The 21,562-nt window shown below is 54.6% G+C and overlaps 1 protein-coding gene across 3 annotated transcripts in view; it reads right to left on the bottom strand.

The window, feature by feature from the left end:
• GRK6 (G protein-coupled receptor kinase 6) overlaps nt 1–20,788 on the bottom strand; it is a 32,098-nt gene extending 11,310 nt beyond the window's left edge. For 2 of the 3 annotated variants that reach the window (XM_039484767.1, XM_039484768.1), the window contains exons 1-9: nt 20,638–20,788; nt 11,545–11,640; nt 7,408–7,520; nt 6,937–7,014; nt 6,510–6,610; nt 4,883–4,975; nt 4,454–4,517; nt 3,475–3,615; nt 1,323–1,513 (exon numbers count right to left, since the gene is read on the bottom strand). In XM_039484767.1, the coding sequence (XP_039340701.1) occupies nt 1,323–1,513; nt 3,475–3,615; nt 4,454–4,517; nt 4,883–4,975; nt 6,510–6,610; nt 6,937–7,014; nt 7,408–7,520; nt 11,545–11,640; nt 20,638–20,689 (929 nt within the window). In that variant the 5' untranslated portion in view covers nt 20,690–20,788. Of the gene's footprint in view, nt 1–1,322; nt 1,514–3,474; nt 3,616–4,453; nt 4,518–4,882; nt 4,976–6,509; nt 6,611–6,936; nt 7,015–7,407; nt 7,521–11,544; nt 11,641–12,829; nt 12,918–20,637 lie in introns of all 3 variants that reach the window. The other variant, XM_039484769.1, reaches the window with a different exon arrangement.
• Nucleotides 20,789–21,562: the final 774 nt, after the last annotated feature.

Below are 21,562 nucleotides of genomic sequence, written 5' to 3'. Positions count from 1 at the left end.
GTCTTCAATCCTGCTTCTTGCCTCTGGAGGAACTTTGCTACCAACTGAAGCTCTGAACAAAGGACTGAATGACCCATCCAAGCTGTGGATGTATTCCAGAGACTTGATTTGAACCTGCAGTTTACTCCATCACTGCCACAAGCCTGAACCAAGAACTTTGCCATCACTGTATGTAATTGCTTCCATTTAACCAATTTTAACTCTCATCTATATTTCTTTCTTTTATGAATAAACCTTTAGATTTTAGATTCTAAAGGATTGGCAACAGCGTGATTTGTGAATAAGATCTGACTTGTATATTGACCAGGGTCTGGGGCTTGGTCCTTTGGGATCAGGAGAACCATTTTTCTTTTACTGTGCTGTTGGTTTTCATAATCATTTGTCCCCATAACGAGTGGCACTGGTGGTGATACTGGGAAACTGGAGTGTCTAAGGGAATTGCTTGTGTGACTTATGGTTAGCCAGTGGGGTGAGACCAAAGTCCTCTCTGTTTGGCTGGTCTGGTGCCTTAATAGTAAAGGAACCCAGCCTTGGGCTGTAACTGCCCTGAACTGATACTCTCAGTTGTGTCCCACCAGAAGCCAGCATCGTTACACAAGCCCAGTGCAAAGGGCAGATACTGCATCTTATGAGCAGAAGGGATGCAGCTCCCACCCCACAGGCAAGGAGCGCAGCCTTCCTACAGTCACATCCCCATCACCAGGCTCCTGGTCACCCTGGGGAGGAAGAGCTCAGTGGTTTGAGCACTAGCCTGCTAAACCCAGGGTTGTGAGTTCAATCCTTGAGGGGGCCACTTAGAGATCTGGGGCAAAAATCAGAACTTGGTCCTGCTAGTGAAGGCAGGGGGCTGGACTCGATGACCTTTCGAGGTCCCTTCCAGTTCTAGGAGATGGGTATATCTTCAATCATAAAATTAGAAAATATAAACCCTGTGGCTGACAGCTCAGACTCCAAGCCTCATGAAAAGAGGGGAAGTAAAAAGCCACTGGGCTGCTTCCCTCTTCTCTTGCAGAAAAGTGATCCAAACCCATCCAGAGCAGGCTTATAGCCAGTCTTTCCTCTAAGGCCTTCCCCGCTCCCACTAACCTGGGCTCCAAGGTGACCCTCATGGAGGATGGGGAGGGGACTAGCTGGGAGAGGCAGAGCTCCCCAGAGCCCTCTTGCCTTTGCAGCTAGTGAAAGAACCAGCCCTGCTAAAGGACATATCGTGTCTAAACATGAGCTTCTTCTCCCACCACCATCATGGGGTACAAATCCCGAGCTCCTGCCAATGTAAGGGAGACCCATACCCCTGCCTGGGAGCACAGAGAAAGCTCACTAACCTGTACGCTATCCTCTCCCGGTGCAGGTCCCCCAGACCGCAGCAGATCTCAGCTGCATAGAACACCGCCCGAGGCTCCTCAAAGCCAGCCTCACCCATGTGGTAGATGTGAAACTTGAGGTCCCCTCCATTCATGAGGGTCAGTACCAGGCAGAGGGCATCTTTAGTCTCGTATGCATAGGCTAAGCTCACCTGCAGGACAGGGCAGAAAAGCTGTTAGAAGACAACAGAGCTGCTGCAGATAGAGGCCCTGGCAGGCACCATGCCCACCCAGGCAGCCAAGCCTTGGACACAGCTGCCTGGGTGGCAAGGTTAGAGCTGTTTCATATCCTCATCTCCTATCAGACACATTGGGGATTATCTCTTAGGAGGGGGCTTTTGCACCCCACCTATTTTTCTGGCTTCACCTGCCTTCCAGCTGTGAAGCCTTCAATCAGCCAGGGCAGACACTGCAGAGAGGAAAACCATTCGAACCCAAGTCTCCCATGGGGCAGTAGCTAGTGGGCCCAGCCAGACAGATACCCAGCTAACAGGAGATTCCCTCTTCACTGCACTGAAGGGGAACTGGCGGCATTGTCAGTGCAAGGAGCTGGGATGCCTCCAGGGAACAAATCAGAACCAAAGCTGCTACCCAGCTGGGACAACAAGACAGCTGGACGGAAGCATTTCATGCAGGGCCCTCACCCCAAAGCTCTACCTGATGGGAACTGTCACACTGCTCAGTGCCATGGGGCCAACACCTCCCTACGACTGGAAGCAGCAGCCCCCGCACCACGCATTGCCTGCTCCACTGAGCACAGCAACGTGGGCCACAGTTGCTCAGTGGATCTCTGCCGCACATCCCCACCGAGCTGCAGCAGTTCAGAGGTGGGACTGGCTGCAGCTCAGTGGATCTCTGCCGCACATCCCCACCGAGCTGCAGCTTGCCTCCTGCATAGGCCAAGCTTTCCCTTATGGCTAAGGACACTTTAGCCCTTTGGGTTATGAAGAAAGCCCTAAAAAGAAGTGAGCAGAGTGTAACCAGACTGATGCTGTGACACCATCCAGCCTGTAGGGGGAGCTCTATCACTGTGCCCTGTTCAGCAAACAGCAAGTGCAGCCCTGGCCCGCAGCAGGGGGGTGAAGATCAGCAGGTTCTGGGTTCTCTCAGGTTGCCAACTTTCTAACCCTAACCCAATCCTTGCCCCCAGCCCCCCACCCCCCCCATAACTCACTCTCCCCCACCCGCACTCACTTTCACCGGGCTGGGGCAGGGGGTTGGGGCCCAGGAGGGGTGAGGGCTCCGGCTGCGGGGGCTGGGCTGGGGCCGAGAATGAGGGTTTGGGGGTGCAGGAGCCGAGAGGTTCAGCGTGCAGGAGCAGGCTCTGGGTTAGCGTGTGGGAGGGGAGGGTGGGGTGGGCTCCGGCTGGGGATGGGGGGCTGAGGTGCAGGCTCCAGGAGGGAGTTTGGATGCGGGAGGGGGTTCCAACCTGGGGCATGGGGTTGGGGTGCAGGAGAGGGTTCAGGGTGCAGGCTCCAGCCAGGCAGCGGCGCTTACCTCAGGCAGCTCCCAAGTGGCAGCCCAGCAGGGCTAAGGCAGGCTCCCTGCCTGCCCTGGCTCCGCGAAGCAGACAGCATTTCTGGCCCTTAGGCACAGGGGGCTCTGTGCGCTGCCTCTGCCCCCACAGCTCCCATTGGCCATGGTTCCTGGCCAATGGGAGCTGTGGAGCTGGGGGTGGGAGCAGCACATGGAGCTTCCTTGATCGCCCCTGTGCCTCGGGGCCAGACATGTCGCCACTTCCGGGAGCCACGCGGAGCCGGGGCAGGCAGGGAGCCTTCCTTAGCCCTGCTGCACAACTGACCAGACTCTTAGCAGCCCAGGCACCAGTGCTGACCGCAGCTGCCAGGGTCCCTTTTCAACCAGGTGTTCCGGTCCAAAACCCTAGGGTTCCCCCCAGGCAAGGCCTGCTCCCTCCTCAGAGCACTGCTGCCATGCCATCTCATGCCCAGCCAGGGAGATGGCACCTTTACAGTCCAGACATTGGGGAAATGCAGCACCAGGACCAACACAGGCTCCTTGTGCAGCCCCAATGCAGCGCAGAGCGTGGGCCGCAGGCGGGTCAGCTGCCTCTCAGCCCCTTGATGCAAAGTGAAAGCTGTTCCTATGTACTTACTACAAACCTACTGTTCACTTTTTCCAGGATCTGCTTCTCGTTCAGGGCCATGGACTCCCCCTTCCGCTTTTTGATCCGCTTCTTCTCCAGCTTCTTGCAGGCATACATCTTCCCAGTGGCTCGCACCTGGCATGCGCACACCTGGAGGAAGCCAGCAGGTTCAGCATGCAAGCCAAACCCTGCCCCGGAACCCAGCTGGTGCAGGCCAAGGGATTAGACTCTACCCCATCCAAATAGCTAATATTAGTGGCTTGCACTTCTGGGTCTGCCAGCCAAGCAAACCATCAGATCAACTCCTTTCCTGTTGGGCTTACATGGTTCTCCCTTGCCTTCTGGTCTCTGATCATTGCCCCAGTGTGGCCTGCACATCTGACTCTTCTGGTTACCTACTCCTCCCAACTCTGAGCTGTCCCCCTGTGAGCACATGGCAGTGAAACCTGGACACTTGTCACCAAGTCCTGACAAGGCCTGCAGCCCATTGGCCACCATGGAGGGGATGCTTGAGGCAGTTACAGCCCGAGAGAGAGGTGTAACCCAACGGCGTAAGCAAGGGGCTAGGAGTCAGGAAGTCCTGTGTTCTAATCCTGGCTCTGCCAGAAACTCGGGAGAATCCCAGCTGTGTGCCTCAGTTTTCCCATCTGTAAGATGGGAGAGAATGACATTGGCCCTCTGCCCAAGCAGTGGCAGGCGTGACAAGTGTTCCCCCAGCACTGCCTGTCCTGAACAAACACCATGCCAGCCCCTCCCTCCCCACCAGACGCAGCTCTAGAGTCCAACATGAGGTGCTCTCCCAGCTCCAGAAAAGGGGATCAGGACCAAAAGCAGAGAGCACCCAGCAAGTGAGGCTTTCCTGGGGACTGGGTCAGAAAGCAAGGCCCAGTCCCATCCTCAGGGGCAGGTGGGGCCCTTTGGCAGGACAAAGCTTTGGCCCCTGAATCTCTCTCACACTCAAAGGCAGGAGAGCGTGCAGGCCACTCACCTCACCAAAGCCTCCCTTTCCCAGCACACGATACTGGCGGAAAGTGTTTTTAGTCACTGGCTGCCTGTGAACAAAGCAGAAGAGGCTGACATGAGTGAGAGGGGGAGCAATGAGGTACCAGGCGGTATGGCACAAGTCCCCTACCCACCCTGGCGCAGCAGGCACACCCGGTGCGAGCTAGCCGACAGTCAGGCACTCAGAGGGCTACCGCTGGCGCAGCAGGCACAGGGAAAACAGGGCCTATTTCTGGAAAGGGCTCTGTGGGAGCTGAGGAGAACAGCACCCTGCGCTGATGGGAGGCATCAGAACATCTGCTCCCATTTCACTGGCTTCGGCCAGAAAGCAAGGAAGGGCTGCAGCTCCCCTTTGAGCAGCACCCCCCAGCCCTGAGCCTGCAGGGCCCCATGAGAGAAGCAGGGACAGAGTTACCTTTCCATCCATTTCCACTGCAGGAAGCGGTTGAAGTAGATGCTGTCAAGGTAATCGGCAAAGGGAGCCACGCTCAGATAGTCATGGATGAGTCTGGGAGAGAGGGACAGCCAGTCAGTCATGCCCCCTGGGCAGGAGGACCCTGTAAATGCTTTCCAAAGGGTGGAGCAGCTCGCCAGCCCAGACTTGGGCCTAAGACCCCTCTGATCTAAGCAGCAGCTGGCCTTCCCCACAGCTGCACCCAAGACAAACGAGACCCTTGCACCCTCCTAGCAGGGCAGCCAGGCATTGCCCCAAGCACCCACCACCACCCCAGAAGAGCCCTTTCCCACCGACTCCAGCTCTTTGGTCCTGACATTCAGTCATCTGCAGCCACTGAAAGAAGAGGAAGCTGACCCTGGGAATGACATCGCCTGTGGGGAAAGCAGCTTATGGAGCTGGGCTGGCACTGCTCAGACCGAAGCATGGCCCGTGACCAGGTGCTGGCTGTGCTATGCACACGAGGAGGAAGTGGTGCTGTCTGCCCCTTGGGAAAGAGTCCTTGGCAGTGGTGCCCCTTGCAGAAGGCCACGCCCAGACATCATAATCAGCTGCTGAGGCACTGTTGCTGTGTGCAGACACGGAGATTGGAGCAGGGTCCACAACAGGCCACCCCGGGGACCAGTCTGAACCAATACCAGCTCCTGAGGCTGGTGCCAAGGCCAGGCTGCAGAGCAATGAGCCCTGCAGAAAGCGTCTGGACTGCAGATGTACAGCAAGAGCAGCAGATGGGCTCTTCCCTTTTCAGGGGCTCCCAAGAGATGGCAGGACCCAGACTGGAGACTCCTTGTTCATACAACGCCATTGGTTACGTTCCATAAAGGCAGCGGGCGCACCTGCTGCTAGGCCCAATATTCAGTCAGGCAACGTCTGGGTTGGAGAGCACGGGGAAGGCAGGGGGGGAAGGAGGATCAGCTTGCTTAACAGTTTCCTTTACATACTTACACAGTACAGAACTCCAGGCACCATCACTGTGGTTCCCCCCAAATCAAGCAGGCCTCAGGCCCTGCACGTCCCACCTCCTGGAGTCCCCTGGACTCTCAGTTGCTACCATGTGTTCACAACAGCCACATCCAGATGCAGACAGTGTTAGGGCAGGTAGAGCATTTGATACTTGGTCTGTTCCAATCTCAGCCCAAAGAGACGGGCTGGAGAGCCCAACAAGAGCCACAAGCAGGTCAGCAAGTCCAGGGCTGACCACAGGAGATAGGACAGGATCCACTCAGGACGGTGACTCGAACACCAGGAAAGAGAGAGAACACATGAGAACAGAGATTCCTGCACCATCTTGTGGCCTTCAGGGACCCTTGAAATGCAGGAAACGCAGAAGTTGGCCTGCACTCACACCTCCTTCCCCCATCAGTGCCGGCTAGACTCAGCCTACTCATTACAAATGCAAATCCCATTAGCTATCAATGCTAGGGAGCAAGGCTCAAATCCCAGGAGCAACCCAAACTGCTCCTTCAAGGGGCATATGTTGATGGCCACACTGGACTCAGCCAATTACCTGTAATGTTAATTCCCCTGGGAATATTTACACTATCCAATGTTACCTCCAGCCAGGCCCTGGGCCCCCTTCCCAACTTACTTGGTTGCTTCCTTGAAGAGCTCCTTGCATGGCTCCTGCTCCAGCCTCTCAGAACAGGCACTCACCAGCTGCAAGGGAACTTCAGGCACGTGATCTGCATTCTGGGAAAGGAGGGACTGAATCAGACACAGGGAGCTGAGCCCCAGGGTCCTCCATGGGCTGCCGCTAGGGGAACGGAATCCGCAGGAACCCAGCACAGGTCTCGGCCTGCCCCCAGGACACTTAGCACTCAGGCACATTTATTCCTGGGGAAGTGGAGGAACTCTTTGCTCCCTCCTCCCTGGCTATAAGGGGAAGCCCTGCATTGGGGGTGGCTGGTGCTCTTTCCCGAGCATGCTGTGAGAGTCTGGGTGCTAATGGTTTCCAAGCGTCCCTCGGCACGGAGCCGGCAGCTCAGCCTCTGGAGCAGCCTGCTCAGGTCGCTTACCTTGGGGTTTAGGTAGCTGTCAATCAGGTGCCGCCCACACTCTTTCCGTTTCTCATCTGGAGTCACTTCATACTCTGCCTGTACAGAGAAAAATGAGGCAGGTAGGACTGCCCCTGCTGGGCATGGAGACATGCAGGAAGTGCGTGAAGAGAGAGTGCCACAGAACAGCATGAATTAGCTGCCTGCCATCAGTAATACCCCTCTCCCCGTTACTTGCACATGGGGCTCCTGCAACCTTAGGCACAGCCCCAACCTTTACAGAGATCTTTACTGAATAGCAGGTAACAGATTCTTTCCCCAGGGAAATGCTGCAGCATAAAGCGGAGGGTCAAGAGTTCAGGTCTCCCCACACACTCAGCCCTACATTTAGCAGCAGACTGAGGGCTCTAGGCCAATTGAGCTTTGGCCCCCGACTCTCCGAACATGGGTCACAGCATCCTGGAGGAATTTCTCACACAGCTCTGTACTTACCACAGCATCCAAGAACTTGACACAGCGTGACAGCTCAGGCCGCGTCTCGCAGAACAGCCGGAAGAGCAGGCGCCCAATCGGCTGCTTCTCACACAGGCTGCGATAGTCCCGCTCTGCAAATGGAAAGGAGGAAGTGAGCCGCTTGCCTCAAACATGGGTATAAGCAAAGCCCATCTAATGAGAATTCACAGACCAGGCCAGTAGGGGGCACTGCGACAATCTACTCCGACCCCCTGCTTATACAGGCCAAAGAATCGCACCCTGTGACTCCTCTATGGAGCCCATAACTTGCAGCTGAACTGAAGTGTAGCATTTAGGAAAAGGCATCCAGTCCTGGTTAGAGACTCCACCTGACATGAGCCTAGGCAAAGCTAATCCAACAAGTCCCTTCACTGTTAGAAGTCTGTGCCTTATTTCCTTCATTAATCTAATCTGGATAGCTTCAATATGCTGCCATAGGATCTTGGTCTGCCTCTGTCTTCTACATTACAGAGCCCTCCTATCCAAAATCTTTTTCCCATGGAGATATTTACTGGCCATGGTCCAGTCACCACAGCTTTCTCTTTGATAAGTTCAATCTATTTAACTCCTGAACCCTTTCCCTGTACAGCAGGTTTTCCCAGACCTCAAATTGCTCTTGTAGCTATTCTATAAAACTTTCATAATTTTCCAACATGCTTCTTAAAGTGCAGACACCAGAACTGGACTCTTCCCGTAACAGTCTCACTAATGCTGTATACAATGGTAATGTCACCTCTCCACATCTGCTTGATAGTCCCACTTGTACATCCAAGCATCACGTTAGCTCTCTTAGCCATCGTATTAAACTGGGAATAATGTTCAGCTGGTTATCTACCATACTGCCTCCCCCACCCCAGCCAAGTCCTTTTCAGAGCCACTGCATTTCAGGATAAAATATGGTCCATGTTCTTTATTCCTAGATGTATGATTTTGCATTTGACCATAATAAAACGCATTTGTTTATGCCCCACTTACCAAGCAATCCAGATCACTCAGTATCAGTGACCTGTCCTCATCTTTATTTACCACCCTGATCAATCTCTGGGCCACCTGCAATTTTTTTTCTTTATTTCTTTTTAAGTCTGCAATGCCTTTATATTTTCTTTCAGCTCATTGGTAAAAATACTGAGGGGTGGACTAAGAACTGATTCCTGCAAGACTCATTAAAAACGTTGCTTATTCCCCATTAAGCAGTAATGTTTTAGAGCCCTCACTCAGCCATCAGGGACTGGGACACCTGGCCATCCCCAGCCTGCAGGGGGCTCTATTTGGCCTTGGGGTCTATGCCTGCTCCAGGCAGAGCAGAAGGACCTCGCTCTGCTCACACTAAGGGGTGAGCGGGGTGGCACTGGGGGCAGGGGGAGAATGCATGTCACTGTATTCAGCACCTACTCCCTGCCCCTCCCCTGGACAGAAGTCCCCACTGCTCCATAGGACGTCAGGGCCCCGCCCTCCTACATGGCAGGCATATTGTAGGCGTTCCCCTCCCCTATGCAGCAGTTTCTCCTGAGGAAGTTGCGGCTTCCTGAGTGGTGCAGAGCTCAGCGACAACAGCTCCAGCCCAGTGGAGGGGGGGGGGGGGGGTCCACACTGCTGCCTCACTAGCTGCACTATTTCCTTCTCTGTGGGGAAATGAGCTCACTCCAATGAGGAAGGTGAAAGGTTTGCAGCCTGGCAAGGTCAGAGACTCCCTCGCTGCCATCACTGGCCCCAGCGCGACACAGGCCTCACTGCTTTCAGGACTTGGCACTACCAGTGCATGCAGAGAGGCTGGATTTCTGCAGTGGGTTTTTTTAGCTCAGTCATGTAGAGGGGCCTGTTCACCCCCCTCAGGCTGTGTGGGGAGGGAAATAAGAATGCCCACACCTGGCCTTGAAGCCATTAGTGAGAGGGGAAAATATGGGACCCCCTGCTGGAAACAAACATGCTGACCCATCCTGAACATGGACTGCCATCCCCCTCACCTCTCCCCAGAGGGGAAGCAGTACCTCAGTCCTTTAACTGTAAATGAGGAGTCGTCTCTACCTGGAACAGATCTACAGCCAGTAAAGCATAAAGCTGGAGCCCACCAAAGGGAGTAGAGGGGGCACAGGGAGCGACCCAGCAGGGAGGACAGGAACCAGGTCTTCCAAAGCAACCCAAGGGCAATGCCTTGGCCAGATGTGCCAGAGGACAGTGGAAAGGACATTTAAACTGACAGCCAGCCTGAGTGAACAGGCAGCACAACAGCAGATGAAATGTACCGCTAACAAAATGCCTCGTAATGCCCGCTGAACACTGAGCCCAGCTGAAGAAAAAGCTCTGCTTAGCAAGCACAGCAGTCAGAAATGCAAACATTGGGATGGCTACGGAACAGGCTAGAGACTAAGGCAGCTACCAGCCACAGCGATGGGGGGCAGAACTGTTCCAAAAATCACAGCTTTTGTTTAAAAAGGCAAACAGGAGAATTTGGTCCTAAGTTCAGCAGTGGCACCCTCCACCCCCAGCAAAAGGGAGTTGTGGGGAAGGGTTGGGGTGAGGCAGGCAGGGCCGGGTGAGACGGGGTGTGATGGAACTGAGCTAGAAGCTTGGAGCTCACATGTGGGATGGAAGTTAGAGTAGGGCCCCTGTTGCTCTAACTTCCAGCGGGGCCTCACACTCAGGATGAGGGAACCACACCTAGCTCTCTGTGGCCACCACCATCCAGTGTGCTCAGACACAGTGCAGAATCATGGCCCAAGTTTACAGGCCTCTTGGTTACACAGAACCTTCCTAATGTGACCTGAATGCACCTGATGCAGTGACATCTGCCCTAGTCTGCAGACAGCCTGAAACAATAGCTCAGGGGGGTGAACTACATAATTCATCTCAATTGGCTGTTAACGCTGAAACTTAAGGGTGACAACTTAAAATGTGACTTCACTATTTCACTAATATTTATCTGTGAGGCGTTTATCCCACAGCGTCAAACAACCCCAGGTGCCCAAAGCTCCAGCTGCCCCCTACTCAACTGCCAAAACCTCCAGCTTTCTCCATGGCTTTGATGATGCAGTTATACAATGTCAGTACCACACCCTGAGCACCTCACACACTGAAAACATGGGGACAGCATACAATAAACTGAACTGAACATCAGAACAAACAACCCAGTGCTACTAAATCAGCTGTGACTATTTCAGCTTCAGTTCACTGAAAAGCTTCACTGGTAACCAGAATGGAGCTGCTGCATCAGAGCCCCAGGAACCATGGTGAAGAATTTAAGCCCAGCTTGTCAGGGAGTATATGGGCCATAGGAATCTGCTACTCCATCTATGTAAGGGAAAGCCCTGAAATGTGATCTGGGGCTCAGCTACACCCTTGGAACTCTGTTCACATGAAAAAGAAAGTTCCTGTTTCTGGGGAAACCTCAAATGGTTTAGAGCAGTGGCTCAACCAGGGGTACACAGAGGTCTTCCGGGGGTACATCAACCCATCTAGGTGTTTGCCTAGTTTTACAACAGATTACATAAAGGGCACTAGTGAAGTCAGCACACACTAAAATGTCATACAATGACTCGTTTCTACTGCTCTATATACTGTGCACTGAAATGTAAGTACAATATTTATATTCTAATCGATGTATTTTATAATGATATGGTAAAAATGAGAGGTAAGCATTTTTCAGTAATAGTGTGCTATGACACTTCTGTATTTCTATGTCTGATTTTGTAAGCAAGTCGTTTTTAAGTGAGATGTAACTTGGGGGTGTGCAAGACAAATCAGCCTCCTGAAAGGGGTACAGTAGTCTGGAAAGGTTGAGAGCCCCTGGTCTAGAGGACCCTGGAGAATTTTGCTGGATGTGTCCAACAGGCTTGGAGAAAGCATGACTTACCAGCACTCCCCCTTTCTCTGCACCCAAACTCTTACCACATGTCTGGCAGATCTGTGCCCCATACACACCACAGTGACCCTAGTTTCTCCCATGACACAGTGAGTCTCACAAATGCAATTAGGCAGAGCTTGCAGGACAACGGATGAACAGCTCCCCGCCAGGCAACTAAGAGTCACCCCAAGGAAGCCAACCATGTATATCCGCCAGCCCCACGTGCAAACAGGGTGGGGAGAGCACTTGGCATCCAACAAACAGCTATTCCTCACCGAGTGCTTGCCGGAGATCTTCACACAGGCTGATGTGCGGGAACTGCAGCATCTGGCGCCATTTCTTACTCTTGCCCTTCCTGTTCCCTCCGCCGCCTGCAGGGGCATAGAACAGACATCACAATGAGGCAGCCACAAATGAGACCTAGCTAGAGTGTCTGACCTGGCAGCACAGAGAGCTGGGAAGGAGACACCCACCCTGCTGAGCCACATCCAGCCAGCAGGAATCAGGGAATGGACTGCCTGGAAAAGGCACCTTGGGGACCTGAGCCCCGTGCTGTGGATCTAGACAGCAGTGGGGCCTTTCTCCCTGCGTGACAGGACCCCGCCTTGCTGCTAAAGGAAAGATAAATCACTCCAGCTCATTAGAGAAGAGCAGGAAGTCACTGAATCAACAACAATTCATGGTGACTAAGTCCATAAATGGTTATTAGCCAGGATGGGTAAGAATGGTGTCCCTAGCCTCTGTTCGTCAGAGGATGGAGATGGATGGCAGGAGAGAGATCATTTGATCATTGCCTGTTAGGTTCACTCCCTCAGGGGCACCTGGCATTGGCCACTGTCGGTAGACAGATACTGGGCTGGATGGACCTTTGGTCTGACCCGGTACGGCCGTTCTTATGTTCTTAACAATGAGCTCTTCTGTCCAAGCATTTCAAAGGAGTTATCTGCATTTACAGATGGGGAAACTAAGGCATAGACTGGAGAAGGTCTAAGAGCCCCTGTATCAGCTGAAGTTCTAGCTCCCAGGCCTGTATTCAGACCCCCATCTCTGAAAGTAAGCTGAAGGGTAACATTTAGCCGGTGCTGCAAAGGTATGAAGTCCCCAGCTGCAGAATTTCTCGCTTAGCACAATTAGACATGTTCATGCTACCTAGTCTTCCAAGGCTAAATATATTCACTACAGGGAGGCAACATGCTATCGAAAAATGCACATGGGACTGGAAGAGAAGAATTTCTGCTCTAATCCCAACTCTGCAGCCAACTCACTGGGTAGCCTTGGGCAAGTTGTTTCAGCCTCCCCACCTACAAATGGAACGAACTCCTCCCTCCCTGGTAGGGAGCGAGAGTTAGTTATGTCTGGAAAGCAGGATCCAAGTGCTGGGTATCATTACAGCATCAATATTGTTAAAAGCAGATTTGTCTCTTAGGGTTAACTGCCCAGCGCCATGGGACAGGATTGGGAAGCTCTCTAAATACTGAGTATACAATACTTTATGTAAATGGCAAGTATTAAAATGCTGCAGGGTATGACATCCACTCTGGAAACTAGGCCACAGCACACCTGTGAATCCTCCAGGCCAGCCAAGGTGCACTTGAGCTGTGTTCACCCCTCAGCCAGACCCAGCTGATTCAGGCACAGAAATGGGACTCTTTAAAAGAAAGAAAAAAAAAAAAGAGTTGGGGGGAGATGTTTTTCTGATTGATCGATCAGCTAGTGAAAAAGCAGCTGGCAGCAGCACACCACCAACTGCTGAACACGAGCCAACCCCTAGTGTTGATCCTGGCCAGTTTGCACATCCCCGTCAGCCAGATTTCCTGCAGCCACAACTGGGGGGCGGGGGGAGGCTATAAGAGACCATCTGGACAGGACAAAGGGACAGGATGAGGCACTTACTAAATACACAGACAAAAGCCTTGGCAGAGGGGTGTGGGGAGGGACTGTACTCAGCAGAAAATCCCCAGGTACAGCGCAGGACCAAGTGCCTCCAGCTCTGGCCAGCCTGTGGTATTGCTGCCTTCAACAAGAGCTGTTTAAATCAGCAAAGAGCTTCCCCCAGGCTCACTTCACACAGTTGAACAAATGCACAACACTGAAAGCTTCAAAGAGGCAAACATCCGGAGGAGACACTGCTGCCTCCGGTACTAGGCACGAGCCACCAGCTCAACACATTACTTGGGCTCGGCATAGAGCGAAATTCCAGCCCAGAGTGTCTCATGCAGCCACACAAGACTACAGCAGACTGGAGCCCAAGGAGCTAAGCACCTGGTGCACATGCCAGAGTTTGCTGCATGTTCTGTGGGCAGCAGCATTGCATCTGCCCATCAGCAGCTCTGCTGTGCAACTCTAGAAACCCAGGAAGGAAGTGACTCAATGCTCAGGGCAAGCAGGGGTGGGAAGGAGCCAGCAGCACAGAAACCTTCTTCTCAGCTACAGCCTGCAGTGACAGGACGTGAAGGACAAATCAGTGACAAGGATGAAGGCAGGGAGGGGGGTGTGGGCCACAGAGCCAGGGAGAGCCCACCTGCCATGCAGAGGGTTTGATGAAGGGAGACCCAGAGCCCCACTTCATGCTGGGGGAGGCAGGGAGAGAAGAGAAGAGAAGAGCTGCAGAACTCATGTTTCCTTTGACTTGTTTGTTTAGAAAAGGAACCGTAGCAGCAAGGCATTCACCCCCCCAAGCTCTCCCCTCAGTTACAGCAAGCACCTGGGTGCCCAGCTGAGCTCTAGCTGCCCTCCCTGCACAACAGAGGGGGAACCTGCCTTAAGGGGGAAGGAGGCAGGGGCAGCCCCTTCTCCAGGAGGCGGCTCTTCCCCACCCAAGGCCTGAAGGAGCTGGGCACCAGGGCAAGAGTGGGTGAGTGATGGGGAGTTCATTGAGGGGAGGGGTTGATATTGTAGAGTACAGCTTTACATTCAGTGGGCCAGATCCTCAGCCCCTCTTGGCTCCTGGCCCTCCTGCAGTAGTGCCACGGAAACTTGCAGTGCTCTTCAGGCAGCTGCTGAGGCTTTCCTGGAGTGTGCTGTTCCATAGGGGTAGGACAGCATCACCCCACCCCATCTGCATCAGTGTAAGTGGTGTTCCAGGGATGGCTGGACTGGCTAGCAATCCTGGCCGGCAAAGTGGTTCTGTCCACCAGCACCGGCTGCTCTCACTTGCAAGGGGGGCTTTGCAATTAGACTCCCAGGATAGGGGGATGCAGAAAGGTGGTATGGCCACCTACTGCTCTGGCACCTCCAAGCAGCTAGTCCAGCATCTTCCATTCTCTAATCACATATATTGCAAACTCTGGCTTGGTACCTTTCATGGTTCTAATAAAAGACTGTACAGCACATTAACTCTGTGGGTGTGCTTAACTGCACCCAGACGCCCAGGGAAAGTGACCATTAACAGCAGAGCAGAAAGGCCGGCTGAGCTCCTTGCTGGATAGTTGGCCAGAACCGAGGCTGTGGGTCCCCCATGTGCAAGTAACTGACTCCAGTCTCTGGAAGTCAGCAGTTTATGGCAGTCAGTGCAGGGGCAGGGTTCCTTTCACATCTCTTGAGTCTGGGAGCAAGATAATTGCTGCCACATAGTTTCCTGTGGAGCAGTGGTGGGCAACCTGCGGCCCATCAGGGTAATGCACTGGCGGGCCATGAGACACTGTTTACACTGACCGTCCGCAGGCATGGCCGCCTGCAGCTCCCAGTGGCAGTGGTTCGCCGTTCCCAGGCAATGGGAGCTGCGGACGGCCAATGTAAACACCGTCTCGCAACCCACCAGTGCATTACCCTGACAGGCGCAGGTGGAGGCTTTCATAGCATCTCCCTTCAGACACTGGATCCTTCCATATCTAAGTCCAACAGTGAAGGGATTTCAGTTTCCCACCTCATTGGCACATAGCTCTGGGATTACCTGGCCTGAGTCTTCAGCCTTGCCTGAGGTTTCTACCCCAAACTTGTTTTTCAAGTAGCTTGAGAAGTTTCTCTGCCCATGTCCCTATTCAGCTTTTGTTTTTCCCCCAAAAACCCTCATCTTCAAAACCTTTTCATAGACTTTAAATTCAGCAGGGGCTACTCTCTGTTCACTTAATCTGACCTCTGACATAACAGAGGCCAGAGAATTTCACCCCCTATTTCTGCAGTGAAGGGAATTCTTCTTCTTCACTCAGCAAGTGACACTGTTGAGCTCAGGAATGTGTGGCTGAACTAGATCTCTTTTAGAAAGACAACCAGCCTTGATTTAACAGCTTCACGTGATGATAAATTCACCACTTCCAGTGGTGAGCTGTTCCATTGGCTAATCACCCTCACAGTCAACTTGCACCTCCAGCGAGCTCCACGTTTCACACAATTCTGTTGCTACTAGCCTGCCACCCAACCCAGAAGTCCTAGAGTTCAGACTCCACACCTGGCAGAGCCTGCTCCATTCTCCAGAGGGCTGAGGCCCATGGTCACTATAGGAGTCAGCAAAGGAGTAGGACCTGCACCTATAAAGCTTTGGGGGCAGCACTGGGGTGGGGAGAGCCACTACAGAGGCAGTTGGTAGATTTCAGCCTGACAATCCATTTTGCCCAAGAGACTGCAGAGCCAGGCTTTGCTCCTTTGCCTTTATGACAGCAGCAGCCTCTGTGACAGGCTCTGGAACCACGGAGATCCACAGTGTGGTGTGTAAATGGCTTTTCTGACAGAGGAACTGCTGCGCAGAGACGCAGAAACCCTAAAGGGGCTTGTGTTCCTGGTGCAACATCAGCAGTAAGGAACAGTGGCAAATAGACAGGTGTGCCAGTCTCACAGCCACTTGAAGCCCCAGAACTTTGTGTCCAGTCCTGCACTCATTTAGGGACAAGTTTATCCCACCAGTCCTGCAGAGTTCACCAGCCTCCTAATCAGTAAAGTCCACAATCCTCGGGGTTCAGAATGACACACAAGAAATCTAGAACTGAAATTCCAGGGTCCAGGCTGATCTTTGGCAACAAAGGCATCACCAGGCCTGATCACACCTGCAGTCCATCTAGTCCAGTATCCTGCCGCTGACAGGCCAACACCAGATGCCTCAGGGAAGTTAAAAGAAACCCAGCAGCAACAGATGTGAGGTAAACTACCTACCATGTAGGTCTCATCCTAGTCCCTAATAGGTTTAACCCTCAAAGCATGAGTTTTTATCCCTTCCAAACTCTGGTTGAATTAACTGTTATAACTGCATATTCTTGAACTCCATATACATGGCTAGCCATGTCCGGCTCTTGCTTTTCTCTGCAGCAACAGATACGATGCCCTGTCTGCGCCTCTCCTTCGATAACCATGTCAGGGCAGCGATCCAGAATCAGAGCAAAAAGCAGCATAAGATATTCAAACTCTCTAGTATCTCAGACTGTGATGAAGAAACCAAAAGCCAGCTGGCCTCCAGGACTGAAAATACATCAGAGGAAATCTAATAATGCCCAGCCCGCAGCAAACCCTCAGTGAGTAATTCTGCCCCTGTAGCGCAGCTAGCAGATGAAGAGAGAGTCTCCGCAGTTGCCACTGAACCAGGTTGAGATCTGGTTCCATACTAAATAAGGATAAGGCCAACAAGGTTGAGGGTGACTGCCCAGCACCAGAATTTCACTGTGTAGCTGCTTTGTGCATCCATCAAGATACAAGTGGTGAAGAGCAGCAGTCGGAAGGGCAAGAGTGAACCCTAGGCACTAAGTGCAAGTTTCTCCTGGTCCACCTATTGAAAGTGCCACTATTGCTTCTCCTTGGCAGCTAAGCGCATGCTTGGTCGCAGTGGCACTGTGAGCCAGGAAGCTTTGACCTGCATACTTGTGCTCACCGACATCCCAGCCATCCTCAGACCATGCAGCAAGGCCTGTGAAGAGTTGCTCAGGGCAGAAAACCTACTGGGAGAGCGAAGGGGAGGGGAGAGGATCCTCACACCTCAGGTTAGAAAGGGGTCTCCTGATAATGCAATCATGAGCTCAGTGAGGGAGAAAGAGTGGGGGGTTTGCAATGCTGACTGAGCAGATGCATGCTTCCAGTGGGCTGCCAGTGACAGATGCCTCTCTGCTTGTAAGACTAAAAGCTCAGACTAGAGAGAGCACTGCCAAGAGTGCTGGCAACTCCTGCTCCCTCTTCCACCTCATACAGCCTCTTCTCCACATTCATCTGACCAGGAAAAAGTAGGGTAAGGAGTTGGCTTCCTTCTGTGAAACTGACAAATCCAATTCATGTTGGTATTTCCTCTACTGGAGCATTCCTAATACCTTCCCCTTCCTTATCCACCCCAGACATTCGAGGCATTTAGTTATAACCTTTTCAGGACACACACAAAAACTAATGACAACATGATAAACTAGGCACAGCAGCACCGTAAAGCCTCCCCAATGGCAATCCTGGGCTGAACACAGACAGGATCTCCAATCCAGGACCTAGCAGACCAAGGAGAGGGAAGTCAAGAGTCAAGGACTTTTCACCAAGAGTTCCCCACCCTAGGCTTCTCTTGCTTAAGCCATGGGCCTGTGAGCTTGTGCACTCCTGGGGAACACAGCTGCTGTGGAATCAGACAAGGAGAATGCGTCTTGCCTCCTTTGGAGATTACCTAGCTGTCCAGGGCTTCATAGGTCAAAGCCGACTTCATAAACATCCCATGAAAATGGGCTGCTAGCCAGTACAGGCCACAGAAAACCAGGGAGAGATGCTCCCCCTAGGAAAGCCCACATTCCAGATACGTTGCAATCTCCAGGTGGTCTCAGGCACTGTCAACCCAAAATCATACGGTTTAAATAAACCTCTCCTTGTGTTACTAACAGCACTCAGAGTAATCAGAAGGGAAAGAGTCTCTAGAAGGCAGTTCGCATCTGGACATTGTTTATGCATCTTGCTCAGTTGGTAGGAGGATAGTCAGTCCCACTCTGGAGTTCAGTGCTCCAAGGTTTGGCGGGCACACTCTGCTGGAGAAGGGTTATTTGTTTAAAAACAACTTGTTCCATTGGATTTGTAAGACGTCGAATATTCCCACTCGTCTGAGGCTTAATAAAACCTTGTTCACCCACTGGAGAGTCTGGGCTGAACATAACGTAACAGGCTCCCTTGAAGATGTGGCCCATGTACAGATCATTGCAGTGACTCAACTCCGAGATGACAGACCTAGATACCTGCTGCTAAATCCCTTACTCAGACTCCAGGCAAAAGTGATGGAAGGTTCTCTCAACTGGCACCTGGATATCCAGCAGCAAAGGATCCAACAAGATGCCAGGTCGTGAACTCAGGTAACAAGTGCCAGGCTGACACCCACACTCAGGGGCTTCACACAAATGTCTCCGTAAATCTCACCCATCTTATCCATATACAGGCCAATCTATTCGACATGCTCAGCCACACCCAACATAATTCATTCTCCAAACTCCCTTCCCTCTTCTGTCATTTAACCACAGCTCCCTCTTCCTACATTGTCTCCACTCTCAACAATTCCTTTGCCCTTGGAACCTTCTCAGGCTCTCTAAAATGTGCCACTACCCACCTTATATCCCAGCATGACCACCACCCTCTCACCAGCTCTTGGGAAAGGATTTTCCCCTCAACATCTCTGACTGGTTTTGGGTCTAGGACCCAGATCCCTCAGCATAATTACCCTCTTTTTCCTAGTGAAGATGCTTAATTCAAGGCACATCCTTGACCCCAGCACAGCCCTACAGCCCACAACAACTCCCTTAGCTAACTCACCCTGATTCTCTTCAGACACCTCAAATGCCCCCATCTCTGCCTGCCCCAACCATATCAGCTTGTGGCTATGGCTCAGCTTCCTGCATTGCATCTCACAGGCAGAAGCTTGTGCAACAAGAGCTTCCCCCAAACCAGCCACTCTGGCCTCCCAACCGCCTCCACCATCAGTAACCCTGTCACTGATCCCAAGTCCTCCCCATAGATCTCCTGCAGCAGAAACACTGCTTCTCCCCAGCCCCACCACATCGCCCACGCATGCCACAGCCACATGCCCAGGCCTTAGTTGTGCCTTGCTGATTGCTGCTCCTGGATGCGCTCTGTGGCTTGGCCAAACCCCAGCATTCGTGTGTTCAGGGCATTAACGATGGCATACCCCTAACCATCCCCAACCATATCCCCTACCTACCACCCCCTCTGCCCACTGCCCCCCATGCCCCTACCTACCCTGCCCCTGGGTCCCCTACCCACCACCCCTCCACCCACTGCCCCCCTGGGTCCCCTACCCACCACCCTCCACCCACTGCCCCCAATCCCCCTTCTTACCCTGCCCCCACCTCCACCCTTCCTATCCTGCCCTCCTCCACCCACTGCCCCCAATCCCCCTTCTTACCCTGCCCCCACCCCTCCACCCACTGCCCCCATGCCCCTCCCTACCCTGCCCCTGGGGCCCCTACCCACCACCCCTCCACCCACTGCCCCCAATCGCCCCTTCTTACCCTGCCCCCACCCCTCCACCCTTCCTATCCTGCCCTCCTCCACCCACTGCCCCCATGCCCCTCCCTACCCTGCCCCTGGGTCCCCTACCCACCACCCCTCCACCCACTGCCCCCACCCTCCACCCTTCCTATCCTGCCCTCCTCCACCCACTGCCCCCATGCCCCTACCTACCCTGCCCCCTGGGTCCCCTACCCACCACCCCTCCACCCACTGCCCCCAATCCCCCTTCTTACCCTGCCCCCACCCCTCCACCCTTCCTATCCTGCCCTCCTCCACCCACTGCCCCCATGCCCCTCCCTACCCTGCTGCCCCCTCCACCCTTCTTATCCTGCCCCCTCCACCCACTGCCCCCATGCCCCTCCCTACCCTGCTGCCCCCTCCACCCTTCTTATCCTGCCCCACCCACTGCCCCCATGCCCCTCCCTACCCTGCTGCCCCCTCCACCCTTCTTACCCTGCCCCCACCTCCACCCACTGCCCCCATGCCCCTCCCTACCCTGCTGCCCCCTCCATCCTTCCTATCCTGCCCCCTCCACCCTTCTTACCCTGCCCCCACCCCTCCACCCACTGCCCCCATGCCCCTCCCTACCCTGCTGCCCCCTCCACCCTTCTTATCCTGCCCCCTCCACCCTTCTTACCCTGCCCCCACCCTCCACCCTCCACCCTTCCTATCCTGCCCTCCTCCACCCACTGCCCCCATGCCCTCCCTACCCTGCTGCCCCCCTGCCCCCATGCCCTCCTCCCTACCCTGCTGCCCGGGCCCCTGCCCCCATGCCCCTCCCTACCCTGCCCCTCCCTACCCTACTGCCCCCTCCACCCACTGCCCCCCCTCCACCCACTGCCCCTGCCCCCTCCACCCACTGCCCCTCCCTACCCCGCTGCCCCCTCTGCCCCCGGGCCGTACCAGGCTCCGCGGCCGGGCCCGGGGGGTGAGGGGGGCCCAAGGCAGCGGGCGGGGCCCGGCCTCACCTTCGCGCGCCTTGAGCAGGACCGTGTTGGCGACGATGTTCTCCAGCTCCATGGGGCCCGGGGCGGCGCCGCCTCCTCCCCGGCCGGGCTCGCGCTGCCTCCGGCTCCGGCTCGGCGCCCGCCTCCGCCGCTGGCCCCGCCCCTGCCGCTCGCCCCGCCCACTGCTCGCCTGAGCCCTGCAATCCCCGCGCACTCGCCTCCCGCGCCGGCCCCTCATTGGGCCGCACGGCGCGTGAGCCCCGCCCCCTCCGCGCCGCTCCACTCCTATTGGCCCATAGGTGAGGGATGCGTGGAGGGGCGGGGATCGAGAGCTCTGTGTTAGCGTACGGTGATTGGCTAAGACTGGCACCTGAAGTGTCAGAGGTGTCTGATAGGCCAAAGAGCTGCCAATCAGAAAAACGCACCCTCTGCTCTATAGCGGATTGGACAGTCATGAGCTACGTCCAAGAGGGAACGGACCCCGCCTACCGGGCGGAGCAGACACCTGATTGGACAACTAGCTGCCACTCTGTCGTGATAGAAAGGGGCGGCCAAGAGTCACCCCCCCATAGACCCTTTTGTTAGCGCGCCGAGCTGGGGCTCGCGGGGGGGCGGGGGCTGTGGGGAGGGGCAGGGCGGGAGCTGTGGGGCAGGCGGTGGCTGGGACGTGGGGAGGGGCAGGGCGGGAGCTGTGGGGCTGGGGTGTGGGAGGGGCAGGCGGTGGCTGGGACGTGAGGAGGGGCAGGGCGGGAGCTGTGGGGCTGGGGTGTGGGAGGGGCTGGCGGTGGCGGGGACGTGGGGAGGGGCAGGGCAGTAGCTGTGGGGCAGGCGGTGGCTGGGACGTGGGAGGGGCGGGGCGGGAGCTGTGGGGCTGGGGTGTGGGGAGGGGCAGGCAGTGGCTGGGACGTGGGGAGGGGCAGGGCGGTAGCTGTGGGGCAGGCGGTGG

The sequence above is a fragment of the Mauremys reevesii genome, linkage group 8, assembly GCF_016161935.1.
Source record: "Mauremys reevesii isolate NIE-2019 linkage group 8, ASM1616193v1, whole genome shotgun sequence".
NCBI lineage: Eukaryota > Metazoa > Chordata > Testudines > Geoemydidae > Mauremys > Mauremys reevesii.
The sequence above is the reverse complement of the archived record's forward strand: the minus strand, read 5'-3'. Positions and strand labels throughout refer to the sequence as shown.